This window comes from Humulus lupulus, chromosome 1, assembly GCF_963169125.1.
Source record: "Humulus lupulus chromosome 1, drHumLupu1.1, whole genome shotgun sequence".
Taxonomy (NCBI): Eukaryota; Viridiplantae; Streptophyta; class Magnoliopsida; order Rosales; family Cannabaceae; genus Humulus; species Humulus lupulus.
Genome location: NC_084793.1, coordinates 307,690,642 through 307,712,562, shown reverse-complemented (window position 1 = coordinate 307,712,562; position 21,921 = coordinate 307,690,642). Strand labels below are relative to the sequence as shown.

At 39.4% G+C, this 21,921-nt stretch overlaps 1 protein-coding gene and 1 long non-coding RNA gene across 2 annotated transcripts; both read right to left on the bottom strand.

The window, feature by feature from the left end:
• Window positions 1–13,019: 13,019 nt before the first annotated feature.
• LOC133812749 (uncharacterized) lies at window positions 13,020–14,024 on the bottom strand. Its single transcript, XM_062246564.1, has 2 exons — window positions 13,280–14,024; window positions 13,020–13,192 (listed from the first exon to the last, which is right to left on the bottom strand). The coding sequence occupies exons 1-2, from the start codon at window positions 13,762–13,764 to the stop codon at window positions 13,051–13,053; spliced, it is 627 nt and encodes a 208-aa protein (XP_062102548.1). The 5' UTR covers window positions 13,765–14,024; the 3' UTR covers window positions 13,020–13,050.
• A 4,216-nt stretch (window positions 14,025–18,240) lies between these two features.
• Window positions 18,241–20,409, bottom strand: LOC133812750 (uncharacterized). Its single transcript, XR_009884017.1, has 3 exons — window positions 20,380–20,409; window positions 19,045–19,159; window positions 18,241–18,772 (listed from the first exon to the last, which is right to left on the bottom strand). It is a non-coding gene; the product is annotated as an uncharacterized LOC133812750 (long non-coding RNA).
• Window positions 20,410–21,921: the final 1,512 nt, after the last annotated feature.

Sequence of the window (21,921 nt, the reverse complement as noted above, 5' to 3'; positions counted from 1 at the left end):
AATGCGTTCATACATAGTTTGCTCGATATATCCATATCCGATCTCGTTATTTGTCAAGGTCGAACCTTACTTTTACCACGTACTCGAAAGTACTTATGTGGCATGTAAGATAGGTAGTTTAGTTATATTTTGCTTTTCTAGTAACTTTTCTTCTTCCTCGAGTATCTCCTTAAGGTTATGAAGTCAAAAGTTTTTTTTTTTTGCAAAATATTTTAGCCTCGATCTCGACTTAGCTCGAAGTAGGTTTATCTTTTTCCCAACTTTTGTCAATTAATTTTAGTCGGTTTGTTCCAAACCTATTTAGGTCGTGTTTGGTTTGTAATCCATACACTTGTATATTTTTTAATAATTTGATTGTGTCCAGATCATCTTAGCTCGCGTATCTGGTTATATCCAGACATTTGTATCTTTAATCCGGTTATCCAGATCATCTTAGCTCGCGTATCTAGTTATTGCTAGACACTTATAACTTATTTAATCTGCTTGATGATCCAGATATTTTTATTTTATGATATTTATTTTTTCAAACTTATGGTATTATTGTATACCACTGATGCCCCCTTAATATCCTATGAGTGTGACCATAGGTTATTAAATTAAGAGAGTTTGCAAAAAATTCAACATATAAGAAAGAAAATGACTTTTGATCAAAATCGAATTTGTTAATGAAAATTTTGTAAAATCAAACATGCTTGGTTACAATGAGACATCATTCCTACACCATTGGTAGTAAGGTCGTAGATGTTCGCCATTCCAAGCTCGCGGTACCAATTCTCCGTTTAATCTAGCCAATTTATATACTCCAGGTTGAATAATGGACTTAATTTGGTAAGGTCCTTCCCAATTAGGTCCGAGTATGCCAGCTGACGAGTCCCTTGTAGCTAGGAATACACGTCTTAGTACTAGGTCTCCAAATTTGAACTTTCTATCTCGAACCTTTTTATTGAATTATCGGGTAGCTTGTTGCTGATATGCTGCATTCTTCAGCTGAGCTTCATCTCGCCTTTCTTCAATTAGGTCCAGACTTACTTCGAGCTGGGATTGGTTCGAGGCTTGATCGTAAGCATGATTTCGAATTGTAGGTATTTCAACCTCAATTGGTAACATGGCCTTGCATCCATATGCCAGGGAGAAAGGGGTGTGCCCTGTTGAAGTGCGAGTTGTGGTTCAATACGCCCTCAAAACTTGAGGTAACTCCTCGAGCCATTTTCCTTTAGCCTCTTCCAACCTCTTCTTCATTGAGCTTTTGAGGGTTTTGCTGACTGCTTCGACCTATCCATTTGCTTGGGGATGGGCCGTGGAAGAGAAGCTCTTTATTATCCCATTTTTTTTCACAAAAATGGGTAAATAATTCACTGTCGAATTGAGTACCGTTATCTAATACTATTTTTCTGGGCATTCCATATCGGCAGATGCTATTTTTTACCACAAAGTCCATAACTTTTTTTGAGGTAATCGTTGCCAGGGGTTCGGCCTCGGTCCATTTTGTAAAATAATCAACCGCGTCCACAACATACCTTACTCCACCCTTGCCAGTTGGTAACGAACCTATGAGGTCGATTCCCCATACCGCAAATGGCCATAGGGAGGTCATCATGGTTAGCTCGGATGGCGGAGCTCGCGGGATTGTTGTGAATCGCTGGCATTCATCACATTTCTTGACATATTTGAATGCATATGCTTTGACAGTAGGCCAGAAGTATCCTTGTCTTATAATTTTCTTTGACAGACTATGTCCCCCTAGTGTGGTCTCCACAAAATCCTTCATGAATTTCTTCTAGGATTTTATTTGACTCGGGTGGAGTCACACATCGAAGTAGTGGCATGGAATATCCTCTCCGATATAACCTTCCTTCCACAATAGTGTATCTCAGAATCTGATACATCAATTTCTGAGCCTTGTTCTGTTCTACTGGGAGAATGCCGATTTCGAGGTAATAAACTATTGGGGTCATCCTGGTTGGTTCAGAGTTGATCATGCATACGTCTTCCTCTTCAGGTTCGCTGATATTAGGGGTCGACAGGAACTCTATTGGTACTACGTTTAGCGTGTCAGCCTCGTTGGATGTAGTGAGCCTGGCTAAGGCGTCCGCATTTGAGTTTTGTTCTCAGGGAACTTGCTCTATGGCGTAGAACTCGAAATGTTTGAGTGTAGCCTTGGATTTTTCTAAATACGCAGCCATTCTTATGCCTTAAGCTTGATATTCCCCTAAAATTTGGTTGACCACCAACTGCAAATCACTGTAGCAGTGTATTGCCTTTGCCTTGAGTTTTTTGGCTATTCGGAGTCCTGCCAATAAAGCTTCGTACTCAGCCTCGTTATTAGATGCTTCGAAGCTGAACCTCAAGGCGGAATGAAATCGATTTCCTGTTGGAGTGATTAGTATGATTCCTGCCCCCGATCCATTTTTGTTGGAAGATTTGTCGACATAAAGCTTCCACAGCTCGTGGGCTGGGGTTATAACTTCGTCGTCGGATACTCCAGTACATTCTACGATGAAATCTGCTAGGGTTTTCCCCTTTATGGTTGTTCTCGGGTGATAAGTGATCTCGAATTGTCCGAGTTCAACTACCCATTTTAACAATCTGCCCGAGGCCTCTGGTTTGGACAAAACTTGTCGCAGTGGTTGGTCAGTCAACACATGGATAAGGTGCGCTTGGAAGTAAGGTCAAAGCTTTTGAGATGAATTGATCAGGCTGAGGGCCAGTTTTTCCATTAAAGGGTATCTCGATTCTGCCCCTAGTAACTTTTTGCTAACATAATATACTAATTTTTGTACCTTCTTGTCTTCTCGAACGAGTACAGCACTAATGGCGTGCTCGGTAGTAGTGAGATACAAGTATAAGACTTCTCTTGTGATAGGTTTTGACAAGATTGGAGGCTCTGTGAGGTGTTTCTTTAAATCTTGGAATGCGAGCTTGCATTCCTCTGTTCACTCGAACTTTGGCCTCCTCTCAGAAGGTTGAAGAATGGAAGACAGCGGTCTGTAGATTTAGAAATAAACCTACTTAATGCCGCCATCCGTCCAGTTAAACTCTGGACATCTTTATGCTTTCGAGGCGAGGGCAAATCAATTAATGCCTGGATCTTGTCAGGATTAACCTCTATCCCTCGCGCGTTCACTATAAAGCCTAGGAACTTCCCCGAAGATACTCCGAAAGAGCATTTTTGTGGGTTGAGTTTCATGTTGTACTTCTGTAATACGACAAAGCATTCTTCGAGGTCATCTACATGGTTATCGTTATGTTTAGACTTGACTAACATATTGTCCACATAAGCTTCCATGTTATTACCTATCTGCTCAGAGAACATTCTGTTCACGAGTCTTTGGTACGTTGCTCCAGCATTTTTAAGCCTGAAAGGAATGACATTGTAACTGTATAGCCCTTTATCGGTTACAAAGCTCGTATGATCTTGGTCTGGTGCGTGCATGGTGATCTAGTTATATCCAGAATAAGCGTCCATGAACGACATAAGGCCGTGCCCAACTGTGGCATCTACGAGCTGATCGATCCGAGGTAAGGGAAAACAATCCTTGGGGCATGCCTTGTTGAGGTCGGAGTAGTCGATGCAGGTTTGCCACGTTCCGTTGGGTTTCGGAACCAATACTGGGTTGGCGATCCAATCAGGATAGAAGGCATCTCGTATGAACTGATTTGCCTTTAACCTGTCGACTTCTTGCTTCAGGGCTTTCTTTCTATCATCGTCCATGAGTCTTCATTTTTTCTGCTTCGGAGGGAAGCTCTTGTCAATATTAAGTGCATGGCTTATCACGTTTGGACTTGTCCCTACCATATCTGAATGCAACCATGCGAAAACATCCTGGTTCTTTTTTAAGAAGCAAATTAATTGCTACTTCGCCTTTTCAGAAAGGTTTTTCCCCACCTTCACGTCTTTGTGGGATCGACTTCTTCGAGCTTGACCTCTTCGAGCTCTTCTAGTGGCTCGAGGTCAGCCATTTCCTCTATTATGGGGTCGATCTCTTCATTTATTTCGAAGATAGTTCCGTCCTTATGCTGAATTATGACAAGTGCATGTACACTTGTTTATTCTTCCCTCTAACAGAAACGTTATAGCATTCCCTACCTGCAAGCTGGTCTCCTTTCAAAGTCCCGATGTCACTAGAGGTCGAGAACTTGATGGCCAGATGCCTAATAGAAGAAACTACCCCCAGCCTAACTAAGGCGGGTCTCCCGAGCAGTACGTTGTAGGCAGATGGAAAATCCATTACGACGAACTCCATCATCTTGGTTATAGAGACTGGATAGTCTCCCAAGGTCACAGGGAGTTCAATGGATCTCATATAGGCAATCCCTTCTCCTGAAAATCCGTATAGCATGGTTGCACAGGTTTTTAGGTCACGAAGCGTGAGCCCCATCTTTTATAAAGTGACTTTATAGTGGATATTCACCGAGCTCCTGTTATCAATTAGGACTCGGTGCACCCTCTTGTTCGCGAGCTGAAGGGTGATGACCAGGGGGTCATTATGGGGAAACTAGACATGAGACGCGTCCTCTTCAGTGAAAGTTATGGGTTGAGTTTCAACCCTTTGTTGTTTCAGAGCTCTTAGTTCAGGTTCGTAGGGAGAACCGTCACCAATTTTTAACTCATTTACATATCTTTTTTGGGCATTCTTGCTCGATCCTCCTATATGAGGTTCCCCCGAGATGGTTATAACATCCTCTCCATCAATCGGAGGGGGCCGCTCATCTTCCCGAGCTCAAGAGTTATCATTCTAGGCAGGTGGCGTGGCCGCTGCCCTTTGGCTGGTAGAAGCTTGGTTAGGATTTCAGTTTCTTACATATTGTCCGAAATAACCTCTTGAGATCAATCCCTTGATCTCGTCTTTTAACTGTCGACGTTCATCAGTTGTATGTCTGATATCCTAGTGGAATCTACAGTACTTACTAGAGTCTCTTTTTGCCTTTTGATTCCTCATGGGGTTAGGTCCTGTGAATGGGACCTGGTTTTCATTAGCCAGGTAGATATTCTCCCGAGAATCATTGAGCTCGGTATACACTTTGTATACAGAGAAGTATCTTTCCCCTTTCTTCTTCTTTCCTCCCTCTGCCTTAGGGTTATTCCCTTCATTTTTCTTTCTCTTAGAAGGGTTGTCCCCAGGGGGTTTTGAAGTTGTAGGGTCTGCTGAGGTCGAGGCAGAGTTTGCGTTTGTTGTTGTGGTTATGGGATGAGAGGTCATATTCAATGCTGACCTCGCCTCCTCTACATTAACAAACATCTAAGCTCTTTGATTGAACTTGGTTAAGGACCTGACATGTTTTCTTTGTAAGTCTTCCCAGAGAGGACTTCCTGGCATTACACCGACTCAAACGACCATTAATTGACCACTATCGTCGACATCTCGAGCTCGAGCCACTTCTAGGTTAAACCTTGTGAGGTAACCTTTTAGTGACTCGTTTGGCTGTTGTCAGACATTGGTTAAGGCTGAAGCCTCGGGCCTAATGCCGACCATGGCTTTAAATTGTTTCTTGAAATATCTTGACAATTGATCCTAGGATGCGATTGAATGTCTTTTGAACTTTTCGAACCAATTTTTTGCTCGTCCTGTGAGAGTGGTTGGGAACAGCATACACCTGGGCTCGTAGCCCACATTGCTGGCTCGCATAATTGTGTTGAACGTGCTCAGATGGCTGTAGGGATCAGAATTTCCATCAAATGGCGGGACATAAGGAATCCTAAACCCTTGAGGAAAGGGAATGTTGGAGATATGCGGGGCAAACGACTCGAGTTCTTCATCATACTCATCATCCCTTTCCCAGCTACGTTCATTCTGCAAGAGCCTGGACGCTCTTTCCAACTGTTCAATCCTCTCTTGGACTGGATCTATAGGAGGCCTGGCCTGGACCTGAGGGGGCTGGTTGTCATTGATAACAACTCCTGCTCCCTGTCTTGGTGCAGGATTGACATTGGCTGCTTGCGACCATTTTGATGATCTCGTAGATCTGGGTTCGAGGGATTATCACGCCCCCGATTATGGTTTAAATGCTCCCGTAGATCCGGGTGATCTCCTTGATTCCCGAAATTTCTTGGCTTTGTGTTGTATATACTCACAGACCTAGTGTAATCCGAGCTTTCACTAACATGGCTCATCGCTCAGTATTACGAGATGGGTTTCTTGTTGGTCTCCTCGTCTCAATAGTTTGAGATCGTGACATTTGGCTCCTCGTAGGTTGAGGAGCCCTGAGCTCTCGAGTAGCTTCTCCTCCATTTCCCTGTGTACGGCCAACTCGTTGATCCCTGTCTTGGTGGACAGGTCGCGGAACCCTCTGGACCGGAGAAGGATGCCTTATTGGTGACGGTGGGTGCCTTATAGGAGAAGGTAGCTGCCACCCATTGCAGGGCTTAGATGGTCCCGAATTTTCTCGATCAGGTTCTGGGATGTTTTGCGTGGCATTAGGATTTGAGGTCCGAGTTGCTGAGGGGGCTTGGTTATTCCCCATTCCTGTTTGTGCCTCTGTAGTCGGGTTGGTAGTAGCCTTAGCCCGATTGCTCTGCCGTGGTCTCGGCGGAACAGGATGGGTCGTTGGTGGTGGTGCTTGTTTCGCTCTCCTTGCAGCCGTATTCTTACGAGGGCGCCCTCCAGGCCTACGAGGTGGGGCTTGCGCGGCGGGGCTTGAGCGTCTCAAGGAGGCGCCTGTGCTTCAGCAGCTAGTCTGGCTAGCTCTTCATTGCGTTTTGTAGCTTCCGCCAACTGTTTACGCAATTGGTGATTCTCAAGTTCCACAATTGGAACATATATCTCTGGATTATAATACATGTCCTCGTCGGCCTTGGGAGCAGGTGGTCTCCGGGAGTTGGATGAGTCACTCCTTTCGTCAGGATTAGGATCCACCATAGGATACTTTCTGGGCCATCGAGGGTATTCCTCCTCATGAAGAATTTCTTCCTTCGGTACATTGGGATCGCTTGCCGCGGCCATTACTGATCCAAGAGGCGCTTTGATTAAATAGGCTTATGTCTCCGTTTAATTCCTATCAATGAAAGCACGAAACTGTTGACGCTGTTTTTCATCAACTTAAGAAAGAAGAGCAATTAATCAATAATATACCAAAGGATGTGAATAAAAAGAATGAAGACAAGATCTTTTTACGTGGTTCAGCAGTTAAAATCTGCCTAGTCCACGAGTCTATGTTATTAGTTATTTAGAGTATTCTGGAAACTTTCAGAAAATAGTTGCCCAGAGTTTTCTCTAGAGCTCAATGTTTTATTTTTTTCCTCCCCTTTTTTTCTTTTTACAAATGAAATTTACTTCTCTATTTATAGAGAAGATTTCAAAATTCGTTCCCATATATTTCGGGAAGATATTCAGTGAATCAAATAATGTAATGCAAATAAATACATTATTTACTACGTACGCGGTAATATCCCATAAAATGTGGGATTTAATAACAATATCACATTAGATCCCTTAAACATTGGGAAGTTATAACAATCTCTCAACTTTGGTATGGAAAATCTCGAGGAAACCAAGGAATTGAAGGCTCGGGTTAGGATTTGGGATTGTTTGTGGCTAGGAGATCATCATTCACAGCAGAGGTAAAGCTTTAATCTCTATTTTAGTTGAATTTTGTTAAGATTTCTTAGTGTTCTTGAGGTGTTTTGAGCTCTGTGGCTCAAGGATCGAATATGAGTTTTGGGTGAAGTTTTGAGTGCGTTGAGCTGGGTTTTGTTGCTGGTATTATGCTGATATTGTTCAGAGGATTGATTTGGGTAGAGTTTGGTGGGTTTTTGGCTGGAGAAAACAGAGGAATTCTGGGTTTGCAAGGTCAGGTCGCGACTTTGTTCTTGGGGCGCCGCCACCTAAGCGAACCCAGGGCTGGGGAGCTTCTGTTTTGGAGGCGCGTCGTGACCCTCTAAGGCAGGTTGCGACCCGTGTCCTGGCTCCCGACAGGAGGGGACCTCTGATCTGGGAGGCACGCCGCGACCCTTAGGGGCAAGTCGCGGCCTGCTGGGCTGTTTTGACCACCGTAGGTTTTGAGTGACGGGAATTTAAACCTAAGGGCTCGGGATCGATTCTACTACCCGATTTAGTAGAATTTGAGGTCTCGGAGGCTAGGACTCGGTTCAGAAGCCTTTATTTACTCGTTATTGACGAAATCCTATATTATGGTTGTGACTAGGTTATCACTAGGGGCTCGGAACCGAGATCGTGCTCGAGGGTCGTCCTTATTTTACGCTACACTCGGACATGAGGTGAGAAAACTGCACCCAACATGTGATATATGTGATTAGGGCTTGGCCTAATTGTTGATTATAATTATGAGTAGGGCTCAGGCCCCTGAGAATGTACGTGTTTGAGTTATCATTTCGCTTGTTGATTAAACATACTTGAATATTCTGTTCCTGATTAAGTGTTATATGACTGTTTGCGTGGTTTGCGTAGCTAGGGCTTGGCCCCGTTAAGAAACATGGTTATTATTGTGTTTGCATTTAATTGATGGTGTTATATGATTAATATGCATGCATGCTTGTATTGTCTGAAGTATGCTTATTTGCATCTGTATTTGAATACCTGGTTCAGGGCTTGACTTATTTAGTCAAGGGCTTGTATTGTTTATGGCTAGTTACTCAGAGCTAAGGGCGGGCGCCCCAGGTGACTCCATGGTCACATAGCTAAGGCATAGGGCCCTAGGGTTGACTCTATGGTCAACTAATCAGGGCAGCGACCCCAGAATGATCCAATGCTCATGTATTTGTAATTGTATACATGCGTGAGTGGGTTATCACTGCTGGACATGCTAAACATGTATTTAGACTCTGTACATACTATTCATGCACATATTTAAGTTTTCTTGCTGAGTCTTGGCGCATGAGTGCCATGTGGTGCAGGTAAGGGGAAATGATAGCTTGACCAGCCATGAGTTGGAGAGATTCAATGGTGGCGTATGCATATGCGATTGCTCGCCCACTAGGGTCAAGGGTATCTCAGAGGAACTAGGGTCGTATATCTTATGTTGCCGCTTAGGTCAGCCGGTTGTATCTTTTGAAGTATATACACCCTTTTAAACGTTTGTTTGTAATAGTTTGGGATCCCATGTATGTATGAAACTTTTTAATTGAAAAGTCAACAGTTCCTTTGACCAAATTTTTTAACCCTAACTCTTGACGTTAACCTTAGTTACCCGTTTATAACCAAATGACTTGATTAGCAAGTCTGATACTATTTAAAGTACACAGTGTAACGGTCCTGGATTAGGGTTAAAAAGTAATGCCCCTACCTAAGAAAATTCCTATATATATGTTCTTGATGTGATTCTTTTGTTTTATGAAATACATTTTAAATTTAATCTATATTATTAACATAATAGTAAGGGAAATTTGACTTTTAATGCATTAAGTGACACTACATGATAAAATTATACCAAATGAAAAAACCTCACATTTGTATTCTAGTATTCTTTGGATTACCAATAATGCCCCTATCATAAATTTCCCTCTTTTTCTCCCATTGTCTTCTCCCTCTCGATCTCTCACGTTTCCCTCTCAATCTCTCAAGCTCTTGTACACAAAAAAAAAATAAGGCAGCTTAATCTATACAACTTTTCGAGCTTATTTCAGGGCAAGTTGTGAATCATTTCAAGGCAAGGACTTCATTTTGGATTTCGGATAAAAAATCGTATGGGTAAGTATATATTTGTTATATGTAGTGAGGAAACTTGTTTATCAACATTGCTTTTGCTATTTCGAACAGATATGTGTATGCCTTCATGTTTTATTGTAATTTTTCACTGTCAGAATGAATTTTCGTTCCTTTCTTGGTTTTTTTCTGGGTTTTTTGTCTGTCTCAATAGGATTCAATGGTCCTCGATGGACCTCGATAAATCCTCATGTATTATATTATTTTTATACCTCGATATGCCTCGATGAGCCTCGATGGGTCTCGATAACATCCTCACATAAGGGGTAATGGCTACCTCGATATGCCTCAATGAGCCTCGATGGGTCTCGATAACATCCTCACATAAGGGGTAATGGCTACCTCGATATGCCTCGACGGGTCTCGATAACATCCTCACATAATGGGAAATGGCTACCTCAATATGCCTCGATGAGACTCGATGGGTCTCGATAACATCCTCACATAAGGGGAAATGGCTACCTCGATAGAGGCATAAAACTTAATTATGTAGTATTGCCTCGATAGGACTCAATTGGAATCGGTGGGCCTCGATGGGTTGACCTCGATAGAAATCGACATTTTGCTGTTTTATGTTGTAGTTTAATTTTTTGACCTTTTTTTTTTTGTTTTTTTGTTGCAGATTCGACTGTTTCCGTATTTGTTGCATTCAATGGTGTTTGGGAACTCGAAAATAGGGATTGGATTTTCAGGGATGCTGAAAATCAAGTTCTGCCCGTGGAGAAGGGTGTGACGTATGAGCAACTGCTTGACATTCTGTACGATGAGCTTGAAGTGGATAAATGTGTTCATGACTTAAAAATTGAGGTCCCGTACACATGCATATCACAATCCGTCAAACCTATCGTTATAAAAAATGATAGGCATGTGCGTGCATTCATTGGGTTAGCATCGAAATCTGTAGAGAAGCTCATTCCTCTATGTGTGACACTGATTAAGAAGGGAGGTATAAGAAATGCATCAGCTTTTGGCAGCGTTAATAAAGAAGTTTGATTTGTAGAGAACATTTCTCCTCCATGTCATGGTTTCAAAGGAACTCAAAGTGACGTTGGAACATGTGTTCCCGAGACAAATCCAGACGTTATAGTCCATGATGATATCCTGGTTAGAGATCCTTGATATATGCATGACACGACGGAGTACGATCCCTATGGCTATGATCCTTATGTCAATGACAATCCTGTTGCTGATGCAACAGATATTGGTGGGCCAGATGTTAGGGAAGATTTTCCAACACAGAGTTCAGATGTTATGGTAGATGATGATCGCAAAATAGAAGATTGGCAAACACCTGGGACTAGCAGTAGTCGTCCAGGTCCAAGTAGAACTGATGATAGTTTTGGATGGAGTTCTCCATTGGACGTAGGTGAAGATCGTAGAACATGGAGTGCTCCCATGTTCACCAAAAAGGATATAGAGGCCTCACATCAACATCATTCCTCAACCAGCAAAGCTTCAGGAGAATTGCACCTTGGGAAGTTCTTTCAGAACAAGCTTGAATTGAAAACCAAAGCATCCATATTTGTGATGAAGAATAATTTTGAGTTTATGGTGAAGAAATCTGGGACTGATGTATGGTACATTACCTGCAAGGATCCTGATTGTGGTTGGAGATTGAGGGGTAAGAAAAAAATACGATCTGAAATGTTCGAAATTACTGTATACAACGAAGTACACACTTGCTCACAAGAAATTCGAGATAAGGACCACCGTCAAGCATCACCGTGGGTTGTTGGGCACCTAATTAAGTGGAAATTTGCTACCGATGGTACTCGGTACATGGCAAACAACATAAGGGAGGACATGAAGCACCATTTTGGGGTCGAAATGAGCTATGAAAAGGCGTGGAGAAGCAGAGAAAAGGCTCTTATGTATGTCAGAGGGACACCTGAGGAATCATACTCCAAGTTACTTGGATACCTGTGTCAGTTGGAGCATAAGAACTCAGGTACAATTACTGATTTTGTAGCAGAAGATGGTCGTTTCTTGTATTTCTTCTTTTCCCTTGGTGTTTCTAGGCGTGGTTTCCAGTACTGTCGTCCTGTAATTTGTATGGATGGCACATTCTTTAAGAATAAGTATGGTGGCCACATGCTCTGTGATGTTGCATTGGATGCAAACAACCAGTTGTTTCCAATTGTGTTTGCATTGGTGGACAATGAGAACCATAACTCTTGGACTTATTTCATGAGAAAATTGAAGGAAGCCATAGGGGACGTTAAGAACCTTGCTTTTGTATCGGACAGGCATAAAAGCATTAATCATGCTTTGGAGCTTGTGTTCCCAGATGCGTATCACGGTGCATGTTACCTCCATATCTGTATGAATGTTGTGGCAAAATTCAAAACTGACCACGTGTAAGACATCATGGGGTGTGCAGCGTACGCATTTCGAAGAACAGAATTTCACAAGTTCTTTGACAAGATTAAGGTAATTGATCCGCCCATTGCTCAATATCTAGAGGGAATTGGCTTTGAAAGGTGAAGTAGCGCTTATTTTCCTTGTAACCGATACAATATCATGACGAGTAACTACGCAGAAAGCTTTAACAATAAAATCAAGGAGGCAAGGAGCCTTCCAGTCGCCACTTTTCTTGAATTCATAAGATTCACTCTTCAGTCTTGGTTTGCAGATAGACATGAAAGAGTTGCAACAGGAACAATTGTTTTATCACCTGAGATGGAAAAAGATTTGAAGCAAATAGGTGATAAAGCAATTTTTTTTGGATGTCCAAGTCCTTGGTCATCACGAATTTCTTGTGGTCGATGGTAATGGTGATGGTGAGGTGAACTTGGCCACAAAATCATGCTCATGTGGCATGTTCCAAACCATTGGGATACCCTGTGTACATGCTTTTGCTGCAGCCAGAAAAAGAAGCATAAACATTTACTCATTGTGTTCCCCTTACTATAGAATCGAGGCATTGAAGGACACTTACAAAGATACTATTTACCCTGTTAGGAATGAGGATGAATGGGTAATCCCTGATCACATCAGAGATACGGTTGTCGGCGTCCCCGTTGAGAAAACCCTTGTAGGAAGGCCAAGGAAGCAGAAAGTGGGTAGGCGAAATACAAATCGCTATGCTTCACGCGGGGAAAAGATTGTCAAGCCACGTAAGTGTAGCAGATGTGGTGGTAATGGGCACAATAGGAAGTCATGTAAGGCTAGGATTTAAAATATTGTGTTATGTAATTATTTAATTGATTTTGGAGTAATTATGTAATTATTATATGGAGTACTTCTTCTAATACTTTGTTGGCTTGGATATGAATTTAGTACTTTTTTATTTAATAAATTTTTCAAAAAATATTGTTTGATAAAAAATAATATGCAAAACTAACTATATGCTATACTGTACAAGATGTGTAAGACAAAAATGTAAAGAGCATCACGGGGACAAATTCTGATAGAATAGGTCCACACACCACTTGGTCCTGAAATGCTGGATGTTCTCATCGATAACGGTATCGAGTGGTAGCCTGGCAACCAGATGCTCGATATGTTTGATGGCAAACATACCACAATCCCCACTGCTTATAATCGATTTTGTGTCAATAGAAGATACAAATAACTTTAATTTTTAGATTTCAAAATACACTAATTAAATAGGGGAATACCTTGTCTTAGTCTGAGGACACTCCTCCGGAGGAATACGACAATATGAAAAAGGCTTTGCATTCTGCTCAGGATATACCTGGAGGTCCTCATGGTCGTCAAACATGCCAGAACACCATAACAACGAAGGCAACAATAAGCACCAAGGCTTAATCGCTTCCTCCATCAGAGTGGGACTGAGCACGCTATGGTTGGAATCATAAATGTTGATGCACCACATTGGAATGGAGACTTCAATGGCGATCCAATGTGCGGCTTTCTCGACGTGCAAGACAAAATATACTTCACTCACATTTTGCCATGATACAAGGAATTGATTATCATCGCCCTTCAACATTCTCAGCACATCGTCGTCCCATGTATACTTAGTGCCAGTCTCTCTGAAATGATTCCAACGACCTAGGCACACCTGGGGGAAGGTGGTGTTCATGATCGCAGCATCTTGCCGAAATGCAGCATGGTAAAAGTGGCGTCGGCGGCGTAGCATGTGCAAAGCGGCATCAATATGCTAAAAAAACATGAAAATTCGTTAGTACCATCAATATATTTTAAGATTGAATTGAAAACATGAATGTAATTTACATACCGAATCCCACAGCCAAGTCTGGACTGTGTGCAACTGCAAGAACCATGCCACACCGTGGGTCCCAGTATAGACGTTCCGGTCTCTCTTGTTGTCAATCTTCCTGATGATCCACTTATGGAAGCTCTTCTCCTGCTGTGGGTCACACTTCCTCAGTGGTTCAGCAACTAGCCCTGTTTATCTAGTCTGATCTTCTTTATTGGGTCGGTGAAGTCATCAAAACGCTTGGGCATGCATTTCTTCCTGACAACTTCAAGGCCAGCTGCCTCCTCGGGCTGCAGTACTCGTACACTGGGACTGTCAGCATCACTGGCAACTACAGATGTATGGGCCTGTGGAGTGGAGGGTTGATCACCGCGCTCGTAGTCTGCAGGTAAGATATCAGACTCTGTATCTGATTTTACGTCGGTGGATCGACCTGAGACCAGTGAAAGCAGCTGCGCCAACTGAGCCATGATCGTGGTCTGATTCTGTAGTAAGGTTGCCTGGCCCTCCTCAACCCTCTTGAGCCTCTGCATCAATTGCTCATAATCAGGCTGGGCAACCTAACTAGATGAAGCTGCATAGGCCTGTGAAGTTCCCTCCTCAACCCTCGGGACATCCTCATAAAAAATGGAGGCTTCCTTTGCAACTTTTGCCAGCTTCTCTGCCTCCTTCTCAGGTACCACTACTTCCTCCGCTGCAGTCCTAGCCTCCCCCACAGTTGATTCAAACTCAGGGAATAACCTGGAATCAACTTCTGGGAGGCTATTGTAGTAGACTACCTCACCGGGTGGCTTCAGCATGGAAAATACCACTAATTGCATGGTTAAATAACATGTGTCAGGAAAACTTTAATAAAATAAATCGTTAATCAATTAATTTGTGACATTTATCAAGATAAAATGGAACTTACTCGACGGTTGGCGAATATAGGAACCAACTGAGCTGTCGAAATAGTGATATTAGTCTTCGTAGCCCAGCTAAGCATCCTCGGTATCTGGTTCCCACTGTTCTCACCGAACTTACTCCCGAGAGATGGCATGGCCTCAAAAGCCCAGTAAAGAAGCGCGGGTGCATAGCCATAGAAACTATACTTCGCCTCCTTCTGTTTTTTGCTTGACCCCTCTTTCTTCTTCTCCTCGTAGAGTTTCAATTGCTTCTTCATGTCCTTCTGAACTCCTTTGCTAACCTTCTTAAATGACAACTTCCCCCATGGATATTTGAAAAAGTAATCAAGATCCTTAACCATCCTCAGGGAATCTCCCCATATCGTTGTTGTCTTCTTTGGGGCATTCAGTACCCTCTCTATCAAATAGCACAAACCCAGCTTAAATGCATCTTCTGGGTTTGTGGAGGCCTTCAATGCATCTTCCAACTGACCAAAACTAACCTTCGAATCACCATTAAAATATTCCTGGATGATCCGATCACTTGAAAGATGCTCTTTCAACTCATCTGGGGACGGTGATTTCCCAAAATTTAGCCCGGTAACTAGGGCAAACTTTGTAATACCAAATCTACACAAAGTGTTGCCCAGGTAGAACTGACCCTCTTCAGGCTTCTTGCTTTCTACCTTACGCAACATTAGCTGATGCAGCAGAACCCCAGAAAAACTAAACGGCTTCGCCTTAAAGAACTGTCCCAACGGGCATGCCTCTGCCCTTTCAATAAGACCATGCCTCTGAAACTATTCTATAAGGGTATCCAAGTAGGCACTACCCCTATAAGTGACACGGCCAGGAAAGTGCTTCTCCAACGGCACAATAAGTTCAGGCATCTGAAAAAAAAACAAAAATAAATGTTAAAAATGTAAAACAATCTGGTCACTATCGAGGCAGTTATTATCTAGGCCTATCGAGTCCCATCGAGGCAGCTACTATCGAGGCCTATCGAAACCTATCGAGGTAGGTGCTAAAATCCCAAAGCATGATATCATCGGGTTACTATCGAGTCCTATCGAGGCTTATCGAGGTGGGTTCTAAAAATCCCAAAGAATCATATCATCTGGTTACTATCGAGTCTTATCGAGGCATATCGAGGTATGTCCCAAAATACCAAAGCAAGATATCATCTGGTTACTATCGAGGCCTATCGAGTCCTATCGAGGCCTATCGAGGTAGGTGCTAAAAATCCCAAAGCCCCGTATCATCGAGTCCTATCGAGGTAAGTCCTAAAAATCCCAAAGCCCATGTCATCGAGGCCTATCGAGGCAAAGGCTACATAAGCCATATGGCCAATAGCATCGCGTCCTATCGAGTTATATGCCAAAATTTCTATAAGCCTAAAATTTCATCGAGTCCTATCGAGTCCCATCGCGGCCTATCGAGGCACAGTCAAATACATACCCTGGCATATACTATCAAGTCCTATCGATTTCTATCGAGGTGCATAAAAAATCTCGAAAAAAACCCAGATTTCTTCATTCCCCAGCCCCGATCTATCCTTTGAACAAAAATCAACAAAAAAAACCAGGCACATACACATATTGTAGATTAAAAACGAAATCCCTCACCTTCACTTTCTTTGGGGTTGTTTCCTGTCATTCTAGTTACTATAGAAGAGAAATAAAGAGCTAGTATCAATCACTAACATAAAAACATGAAATACTTTATAAGGATCTACATTCTAACACATGCCAAATAATATGGGGATAATTGTCAATAACACTTACTTGTAACCAAAATATGAAAAAATTCCATCCCGGTTTCCAACAAAATGCCAATGCATGAAAACAGACATAGGAACCACAATGCATGCCAATACATCCCGGTTTAATACTACTAGGCATTTGGCACCTTAAATTTAGAGCATCCTTCCATCACAGAATGCCAAGAATCCATCAAATACGAAGCCCTTAAACTTAAATCCCAGCTACATCGACACGTAACACAGGAAAGATTAAAGCCACTGATTTCATTGATTTCAACAATACTAATGGTTTGTTAATAATAATGGTTTGTGTTTATATGCATTGATTTCAACAATACTAGAAAGATGAATAAATGTAAGACATAAGTTACTTTAGCTTCATCATTATTCCACTTAAACTAAACAAAGCAAACACTTAAAGAAATTTCCTTGATGTGATCAAATATAGATCCTTGATCTCTCTTCTCTTGGTATATATACTAATAATGAATTATCTCATAATATTACCTAATCAAATCCAAATCCAATTTTTTTTATTATGTTTTTACCATGCAATGCATGAAATCATCAAAATTTTGTAAAAAATAGGATCCAAATCACAATGAGTGATTTGGATTTTAAGATCCAATCAATCACATATATACCAACTAGAATGTGATTTCCACACAAAACTAAGTACAAAAAAATCTATAGAAAATCGGACAGCATATCCCCTAATTTACTAGCCTAGCCATCTGTCACAATCAACACCAACATGTCAAACAAATCAAACAGCACACAGGTTTTCATCCATATATCACCGCAGCACACAAAATTATCAGAACCTACTTCACTAAGACATGCAAGTTCTCAATCTTCCGTTATCACCGCAGCACACAGAATTCCCAGAACCTACTTCACTACGGATGAATATCTAAGATATTCAAACTCCACTAAGTACAAAAATATTTGACAGATAGCCATAAATAAGAAGTCTTAACTCAACAAGGAAACTATTTTTTTATAATTCAAACTCAGATAAGCTCTAATAAAAATCTTTAAAATTTATGAAAGTAAAACTGCAATCAATTTCTAATTACATGAAACATGTTTGGTATTAATTACCTGTTCTACACCTTGAACTGAGGACCTTTCCTTTCTGGAAGCATCACCATGTTCAACTTCAGTAGCTAAACTATCATGGACGTCCACAACATCCTATTAACAGTGGCAAACGTGAGAAGTAAAGGCAGTGAGATTATTTACAAAAGCAATTCATAGTGCTTATAATAACAGACCAATTTCAAGCAAAAATATATTCTAAATGTTATTGCTGTAGTGCAGGAATAAAATCCACAATAGCATGAACTACTAAAAAAGACTCCAGCAATCAAAACCATCACACAAGAAAAAGAAACCGACAATTTATTCTTCCTTATGATACTACAACAAGTAGATGTAGCTGTTTCGCATATGTATATGTAGAAAGAAAAAATTCTAACACTGTACAACTTCTATTTCTCGTGCTGCTCAAAATAATTAGTTAATGAAAGCATCAAAATATAAATTAGTAAAATATAACCACGGCATGGTCCAAGATATTCCTATATTAATTATTTATAATTACACTTATTAATTTAGAGATGAGTAGTCTGTAGACCACAACCGTAATTAAGGTAAATCAAATCATAAAGATTAGTTAAATATTAATTGAGTTTTGAGTATAGCTAAGCTAAGGAGGATTGAGTCCACTTAAGAAGCTATATGTGATTGTTTTACAGTAGTACTACTAGTTGTACATTTCAAGAAAAATTACATAATCCTCAACAAATTCATGTTATACAGTTACAAAGGAAGCCAAGATATGAATAACAACTAACATTTTGTGCACACAAGTTTCAAATTTTGACTAATATACAGTTTAAAGAGATTACTAATATGGCATGAAAAAGATCACTCATAAAGCCTCCATAGGACATTCCTATCCTTGCCGACATAACTCACTTAAAAATAATAAAATTGTTAATAGAGATTGAGTGTACCAAACTTCAATGGCGTGAAGTTTGCATTCTTAGGCTTCACTTTATTTTACCAATCCTTATTTATATTCTACATTTAGGATTGACTAATTTCTAAAATTACATTCACATGAAGACAGATATTTCAGTACCAGATGTGTAGTTGAGTTGTGCTTAATTATACCTGTTCCATTTCCATACGAAAGATCTAATACTTTGAGCTTTGCTCTCAGAATTTGCATGATCACCGCGAGTAATCCAAAATGCCCTTTCAGGTCTCCAATCTGAAAGTTTGCATTAAAATCAAATGAAGTTTGAAACTAATAAACATTAATTTGAAATCTAAGCTCAATTAATTAAACCAGATTTTGTAATCTTACAACTCAGAATTACTTTGGACACTTTAATTAATCTTTCATAAGCATTATTATTACAAGGGAGAGCCAATAATTTTGAAGAAAACTTTGATTTCATGAATATTCAATCACCTGACAACTTGAGCCTAAATGATGATTGAAAATTAATCAAATTCTTAAGTAATTCTTGTTATTATTACCTTCATGAATTTGGGAGCTCCAAAGTATTCTTCTTGTTGAAGACGTCAATATATATACTCATTAAATAAGTTTTTAGAATAATGAAGTCAATATATATACCCATCTCCATCAAACCTGCACACAGAGCAAAGGAAACAAAATCAGTGTCCAAATCTGACACCTAATATACAAGTTAGTTTCAAATGATCAAGATGACAACACTCAATTCAAGAAGACTTTAATTTTATATAAAATACAAGGTTGTTTATTCAGTTATTAGTCCTAGGTTTACTAATTTTAGTAAGTTTGGTTAAGTCCTATGTATAATAACTAGATCAGTTTCTTATCTGTAGACTAGCATTTTACATTATTCAAAGTAAGAAAATCATTGAGAGAGTTTTGAAAGCTCAAGACTTGTTGTTACTCTTTTCTCTTTTTTATTGCTTTCAGTTAAGTTAAATCTTTTGTTTCCAACTATTAGATAACCACCTAATAATAGTTTACATCTGAACTAGTTAATTTATTTATTTATTCTGAAAAATTATTACGCTATGATTTTTCCAATAAGGAGGTTAAATGACAAAAAGAGAAATGTGACCCTTCGAAACAAAATAAACTAAGCTCAAAATCTATCAAAAAAATGGTTTTCAAGAGACCAAAACGTGATGAATAAAATTATTAAAATACCTAAAACCAAAAACAGAAGCACACTGTGAAAACAGAGCAAAACTAAACAAGCACAATTGAGAACAAATCAGTCAGACATATAGATTATTTTCCATTTCTTTGACCTCATCCTCATCACCTAATAAAAATAGTATTACTTGAATATATAAATTCTTTATAGTTGAAAAATCGAGAGGGAAACACAATGATAGCATTTAATACAAACAAACACATTAAACAAATTAGAACCTTCTTCCTAATGTCAACAAACTTTATTTCTTTGTTATTCTATAGTTTCTGGATTCCAACTTCACCAATAGGCTCAATTAAATACAATACCAAGACAAAGAAGCAAATTATTTCCAGTTAACAAGGTAGAGAAACACGAATCCATTATTACTCTATTTTAGTTCTAGTTAGTAATAATATCCCAACAAATAGTAAAGAAGGATAAGAATATGGAGAATGACACAGTGTAATAGCATTATAAGGATTACAAAAAATATAAACAATATTTGGGGTTTTGGGAAAAGCAATATTAAATGAGAAAAAAGAAAAAGACTTCAAGCAATGGCTTTGGCAGTGGCATTGCCTCCAAAACTTAAAAAATTGGTAACAACTTTTTTTCACTACCTATAATTTGATTAATACAACTTATAAAATGATCAAAAGAAAAGATGTGTAGATACCAGTGATATCCAGCTAGTGGAACAAACTTGAAACCAACTTGAAGAAACTCTCCATTTAAGCACTCCTGCATATGTATAGTATAGCATATATATACAGTATATACACACAAGTAGCTACCATGTTATATACTAATAAAAATCTCAATATAATAAAGAGAGGCCACGAAAGAGTTATATAATTATAAATATATATTATATTTAATCATCTAACAATAATAATAACAAAAGGCAGTAGTAATTTGAGCACACAAAAACCAGAATCCACTACTAGAAATATAGGTTTTTACTTCGGTTTTTATAGTGAGCATACAAAAAAAGCGAAGTAAAAACATTTTCAAACTATTTTACTTCGCTTTTGAAATTGGCGCTCTGAAAAAAATTACATACTACTTCGCTTTTTTAAAAAAACGAAGTGAAAAATTCATAGTGGAGAGGGCCGTGTTTGGTTGCACAAGCCTTTATATTATGTTTAGAGATAGTAAAAATGAAAAAAAATGGCCAAGCCAAACGCAGCCCGTGTGCACTTTTAACTTCGGTTTTTAGGTAAAAACTGAAGTAGAAAGTGCACCTTCCACTTCGGTTTTTACCTAAAAACCGAAGTTAAAAGTGCACAAGACTTTCCACTTATGGACCTTTAACTTCGGTTTTTAGGTAAAAACCGAAGTAAAAGGGCTTTATAACCCCTTCCCTAGACCCGAACGGTCATCTTTCTCAAACCCTCCTCTCCCTCTGTGCAAAAAAAACCCCCCAAAACCTCCATTAACCACCGTGAGCCAACACCCATTTTCATTCTCCAAACCTTTTTTTTTGTCTTTTCTTTATTTCTTGCAACATTTCTACCCTATAAACCGAAATATAGTCCAAAAATCTTTTTTTTTTTGTTTTTTAGAGAAAAAAAAGCATTTGGCCGTGGGTATTTTCTCCATTTGAAAGTGGTGTTTCTTGCCGGATTTTGACCGGATTTTTCTCATTGCAAGGGGATTTTGAACTTCAAAACAGGTATAGATTACTAAAATGTGGTTTTGATGATAATTTTTTATTTTTCTATGTTTTTTTTTATTATTCCGAATTTAAAATTAATATAATTAATATTTTATTAATTTTTATAATTATTTGTTTATTTTGTTAGTTTAAATAATGTGATAAAAATTAGGTTTATTATAAATATATATGTATATTAGTTAATTTTAGAAATTTTGACAATAGATAAATTTGTTTTTTAAATATTTGAAAAAAATAAATAGCTTGAAGATGATCAAAGTGTTGTTCATTAGTTTCATTAACTAGTTTGATTTTTTTTATTTATTGGTTTGATAATTAATTATGTAGTTTACTAATTATGTAATGTTTTAGTAGGGTCGTTGATTGAGTGGTGAACTTTGTTGTTCATTTCGGGTGCATTGAAGATTAATTTTGAAGGTTAGTTATTTTTTTTATTTATATTACTACAAGATTTATGTATAAAGATAAGACTAATGTAATCATGCATATTAGATTTAGTGAAAGTTATGTTTGAAAATTAGTGAAGTAGGCTCTGGGAAA